The sequence below is a fragment of the Musca vetustissima genome, unplaced genomic scaffold, assembly GCF_032173495.1.
Source record: "Musca vetustissima isolate MV318-11 ecotype Yass unplaced genomic scaffold, APGP_CSIRO_Mvet_v1 utg46471, whole genome shotgun sequence".
NCBI lineage: Eukaryota > Metazoa > Arthropoda > Insecta > Diptera > Muscidae > Musca > Musca vetustissima.
Window position 1 is genome coordinate 122698 of NW_026889578.1, and position 6094 is coordinate 128791.

At 32.5% G+C, this 6094-nt stretch overlaps 1 protein-coding gene across 1 annotated transcript in view; it reads left to right on the forward strand.

Annotated features, from left to right (window-relative positions):
- Positions 1 to 5091, forward strand: part of LOC133337254 (octopamine receptor Oamb-like) — a gene marked incomplete at its 3' end in the record, with an annotated part of 44487 nt that extends 39396 nt beyond the window's left edge. The window contains exons 2-3 of the mRNA XM_061545501.1: positions 4347 to 4634; positions 4855 to 5091. Coding sequence (XP_061401485.1) covers positions 4383 to 4634; positions 4855 to 5091 — 489 coding nt within the window. The remainder of the gene's footprint in view (positions 1 to 4346; positions 4635 to 4854) is intronic.
- Between the last annotated feature and the right edge of the window lie 1003 nt (positions 5092 to 6094).

Below are 6094 nucleotides of genomic sequence, written 5' to 3' on the forward strand. Positions count from 1 at the left end.
ATACGCGAATTGCATGCTTTTAAATATTGGTAATTTGTATGTATTGTAACTGCAATATATTTAGTAATTTTTACAGTCGAAACTGTTATCAGATGAATATACCGATATTTAACAATCATCTAAAAGAATTTGAAGAAAAAAGCGTCGCATATTTTAGAAGATTAAGGCAAAATCGTATTCCTTTAACCATACTAAAAAAATCGAAAATTCAAAAAACAATTTCGATTTAATTAAAAAAATTAATTTATTTTATTTTCAGATATCTTCATGCTTCTATTTCTTTTTTCGCGACTATTAAACCGTAATTCAATGTGATTTGACAATTATGCAAAGAAAACAAATGTGTTTAACCATTTGGGAAGAAATTCGCGACTTACAGCAAATAGGAATTAATTTAATTTACATTTTAAATACAAGATTTAAAATCGCTATAACTTGTGCGCAGCATCCGAATTTGTGAACGCGAACATATTTCGAATCAGCATATTTTTCTTAACCAAAAACCATGAATGTGCTCGCAAAAAAAAATTTCATTTTTTTTATGGAATTTTAAAAGAATTTTGTAATTTCCCATATACACTCAACATATGGTTTGCGGAAGTCTACGGAATAATACACAGATTTTATTATTCGCCTTATATAAGATATATGTATTTATCAAATAGTTGACCACCTTTGGAAAGGTGTCTGAAGAAGTTGCCCTATGTGCTCCATCTAAGGATTTAATGGAAGCTTGGAAATATATTACGATTTGCAAAGTTTGGATCAAACCAGATATTAATCATCTTGATATTGGATGAACAAATTTCCAAAAATGTTGACACTTTGTGGGGAGGGTACCAGAAGGAGTGGACTACCGGGTCCCATATGCAAGCTTGATCTTTGTTAGGTGAATATATTACCATGTGCATGAAATTGAATAGTGCGTACGCTCCATATGAGATTTACAAGGTTTCAATATTTTGGTCTTTTGTAGGGAGATACTAGAAGGCGTGGACCGATAAGTCCCATCTTCCAACATTTTACAGACATTGTTAAAATATTAAGTCGTGTAAAGTAGTTATTGGCGTGATACCGAGATGCAGTGAAACCACAAAAAAATAAAGAAAATAAAAAAAGAAAGATAGTTTAGTAAATATTTTCAATCTTTATTGTAAATTGAATGGGTTTCGTTAGAAACAAGACTTTACCTAAGCGTGCGTTAACTACGACAACGAGAGATGTTTTACCAACGATAGCGAGAATGTATGTTTAAAAAGCAAGAGTTTACTCTACGAAAGCGGATAAGCAAGTGTTTACTCTACGAGAGTTAGAAAGCAAGTTTAATCAACGAGAGTTAAAAAGCAAGTGTTTACGGTACGAAAGCGGGTAAACAAGTACTGTTGCGATATGCAAGAAAGCTACAGCAAGGCCGTGATCAACAACTACGACCACAGCATTGGAAAGCGCCTCTCTGCATCCGAACTAAACGAATGTGGCTATCAGGAGATATAGTAGATGAGAGCGAAACTCTCCCCTACAATCGGAACTAGGCGAATGAGGCTCCTGGAAGATATGCAGAGAAGATTTCCCCATTGGGCTCCAAAGAGCGGACAATTAAAGTGGTTAATTGTAATGCTGTAGAAGGGGAAACAATGTATCGTACATATACATTGCAGTAAGCCATGTATCGAACTTAAACAGTAGTTGTAATCGCCATGATATTATAAAATAAATTTTCAGCAAAATTTTGACTAGTTTGTGTGGGAGGTACAAGAAGAAGTAGACAAATGGATCCTATCTTCATAGTATCATATCGGACATTCCAAATCATTGTTATTGGATTAGCAAATATTCAACATTTTGAACTATTGTGCGGGAGGTACCTAATATTTTTACCTAGTCAAGATCGAACCAGGTCAAATTGGATGATGCATTTGATTCGTAAGCTATTTACAAATTTTCAAATCGGCGGTCTTGTTTACTAAAAATATTACTATGTTGAAACAATTCAGATTCTCATATTAAATTAACCAAAAAATTATACGTGGATCAATAACCGTGGTACATTTGTACCCATCCAAAGATAGCTCTGTAATTCATAAAAAAATTGGACTATCGTGAGGTTTTTTGTTTTAAGTAAGTCTATACTAATCTGATCTAGATGTAGGAACTCGAAATTATATATACATTAAAATAATATATATTTAAATCCATTCTTAAATGATAATCTATCGAAAACAATCATAGTAAATCCGTTATAGCTTTCGAATGGGTTAAGCTTTTATAGTTATTTTTTTATTGCAATCTTATTTAGGTGTTCCCCAACCCCTCTGCAAATTTTTGTGACCCTAGACAACATGGGGCCATCAGGGCAACTCGTGGAAGTCAGAAACTACCTTGGTTTTCCTTTGGTATACAGGGACTAAAACAATTATTATTGCCAATTATTCACCCTAATTTTAGGGAGGAGTAGTGCCCAAAGAGTCTGCGCTACTGACGACATATGTGGCCTTCGCTCAGTGAATCTCAGAATGCTGTACGACACTCGACCTACTATGGCCATTAGTTATTTCATCTTTCACTTTGAATATAAAGGTTATACGACCAGCAAGTATGTATGTTACGTTAGAAGCAATGGGTAATACGTTCTATCTATGGTTGATACACTTTTTGAAATCTGGACAATTGCCTTTCCTATGAAAGCATTACAAACTCAGCGTCACACCACTGAGGTGCTTATAATAACTATTTCACAACATGTGGAGATATATAGAAAAGTGAACCCATCAGCCTACCACATGTTTAAGGACATGTTAAGGACTTAGAGGTTTAAAGTAATTATTAAATGATAACTATTAGGTGTACTTGCGAGACTCTTTCTGCGCCACACGTTCTCAGCATTTCCACATTTAAGTGGACTCCACCTATTCTCGAATTAAAATTTCGGCGATGTAGACATGTAACATTGCATATATGGAATTGAAGACTTAAAAATTGCAATGTGATTCGAAAGAGAACATATCTGTCATTAAAATCACACAAAAAATTAATAAAAAGGCGGATCTTTGAAATTTTTTTTTTTTTTTAGAAAATATGAAAGATCGTCACCGAATACGGATTGGATTGTAAGTTCTTGAGTTATCGTGTCCACCCCTTAACTGCTACTCTCACACTTCTCATGTGTGGGTCTGTATTGAACAGAAAATGAATATATTGTGTGATCCATGTTGTCGTCGGGATCATTTTTCTATTTTCATTCATAAGCTCCCATTCTTGATATTATCAATGAAAGTAAACTTGTAAATGAAAGTCTTGATAAGTTTGTAAGCAAATGAAATATATAGGTATGGTTTATTAAAAACCACCTCTAAAATAATATGTTCAGCTAAAAAATATGTAAATATTTTAGAAAAAAAAAATAGAAAACCGAAATACCACATAATTGACATATGTCGACAAATTTTTTAGGCCATTAAAAATACTTATTATGGGACGGGATATGTCAAAATATGATCACGTACATAAAATGTTGAGGATCGATTATATGGGGATATGTCAAAACATGATCTTTCTGCTAGAAGAAGTTTAGGATTCAAAAGAAAACAAGTAAAGACACCATTAAATTCTGTGGTCAGGACGAAATACCAAATTATAGGCAATCGGGTTGGGTAACTGGTTTATTAACTTTTAACATTCCCTTGCTTAAATACGTTTTTCATACTTAAGGATCCAAGGTGCCATACTGCAGATATTTGGATAGGAAAACCAGATTACATACCTGTTTTTCATGGTACCTCTTAGTTTGGTATTCTCAAAAAAGTTTAGTAAATATATTTGAATTCAAGGATTGTTTAAACTTCAATATGCATACTTCGAAATACTTAAGGGTACCTATGGTATCTATCTTCTCTATATCTTACCACTTTCTTAATACTTGATTTTGAATTTAATTCATTCATAAGGATAGTCAACAATAGCTGTTTAATATATATATATTAATATTTTTCATAGCTTTTACTCAAATTATAAAATATTAAGTGGAATATTTTGAAATTAATAATTTGTACGTGTAATGAGTTTAATGACCATTAAATGTCGTACAAAAAAACCTCTAATTATATTATAATTTGATGACGTTCCATAAAACGTTGACGCACGTGCCTTCATTATGATGACGGCTATTAATTAACAAAAGCAGCATAATTTAATTAATTTTATAATTATTATATCATATTCTAAAAGACTCATTAATTTATTTAATATTGAAGGAATATTTTATTTTTCCATTTAATTTTGAATCTGATCGTCTTACGTTACTTACGTTTCTTGTTCTTCTTCTTCTTTCCCAATTTCATTCCAGGTAGTCAATACATTTCAACACCCATCATTGAATTACCGCCATGAATGAAACAGAGTGTGAGAGTCTAATAAAGTCGGTAAAATGGACGGAACCATCAAATTTGATCTCATTAGCGATACTCGAATTTATCAATGTATTAGTAATCGGTGGAAATTTGCTAGTAATTGCTGCCGTCTTTTGTTCGAACAAATTACGTAGTGTTACCAATTTTTTCATTGTAAATTTGGCTGTGGCCGATTTATTGGTGGGTTTGGCGGTGCTGCCATTTTCGGCTACATGGGAGGTGTTTAAGGTGAGTACGGGAGTGATGAGATGGGATGAAATGGAAATTCATGTGGAATTACTACGGACACGTATGCGTATGAGTGTTATAAATTATTTTCAGCAAATAATTAATGTTAGTCATACGTCATGCGGTCTGGCGGTTATTTTTGGAAAACCCCGAACAAAACAAAACCTAAATAAATAAATAATTATGATGTATTTTTTGTTGTTTCTGTTTTGTATTTAAGGTTTGGATATTCGGTGATGTCTGGTGCCGCATTTGGTTGGCCGTTGATGTATGGATGTGCACGGCATCAATATTAAATCTCTGTGCCATATCTTTGGATCGTTATGTGGCGGTTACAAGGCCGGTTACTTATCCCAGCATTATGTCGACAAAAAGGGCCAAATCTCTAATTGCTGGCATCTGGGTTTTATCGTTCGTCATTTGTTTTCCACCGTTGGTGGGGTGGAAAGATCAAAAGGTAGGTGACAACAAATTTAAAGGGTTTATTTTCATTAAAGTTTAAGTTTAAGTTTAATTTTTTTTTTTTTTTTTTTTTGAGAACAAAACAAACTGTTTGTGGTCTCTGTAGGATTGCCTACGGTGGTATGTCGTTTATGCATTGGGTATATGGGAACATGTAAATGCTTCTTAACTTTAAAATCTTATTATCGCATCAAATATTATTAAGGAAAAATGTATCCAGCACCGGAAATTTTTTTGAAATGAGATTTTGTTGATATTTAATTAAAAAGATATCCTGAGGGAGCAAGGACAATTTGTTTAAAGGAAGGATATAATAAATAAATAACTGGCAAAAAGAAAACATATCATTAAATGTGGGTTAGGAAAACAATGTTTAAAGTATCATATAAAAAAAGTTTATTGCTTATTGAAAATACTCTTCAAAAATCCATGCCTTGTAGTTGTCTATAAAAATAATATTTAAATGTGCCTTGTAGAGGTCCTTAAAATTATTCATTAAAAAATCCGTGCTTTTTAATGGTCCTTAAAAATAACACCCTTGCCTTGATTGGTTATTTAAACTCCAGGCCATGTATTGGTCCATAGTAATAATATTCTTTTTACCCTTTCAGTGTCAAAGAAAAAAAATTTGTCGGAATAAAAATATAAAATTGATCATATAAAGGCATAGAGTTTAGAAAAAATAGCAATTCTCATTTTAACCCAGGTTCGTCTGTCTTTCAGCAAAAACGAAAACATCAATAGTAAGGGTACATAGGATAACCGAAAAATCGCAAAGAAAGAGAGCAATTTTAAATGTCGAATATATTCGACAAAAACACTGAAAGGGTTAAGAATCCTTGCCATGTATAAGTCCTTAAAAATATTCTTTAAAAAATCTATGCCTTGAGTTAGTCCTTAAAAAAGTATTTAAAAAAACATGCCATATTATTTAAAAAATCCACGCCTTGTAATGGTCCTTGAAAAAATTGTCTTCCTTACAAGAAGCTTTTTTGAAG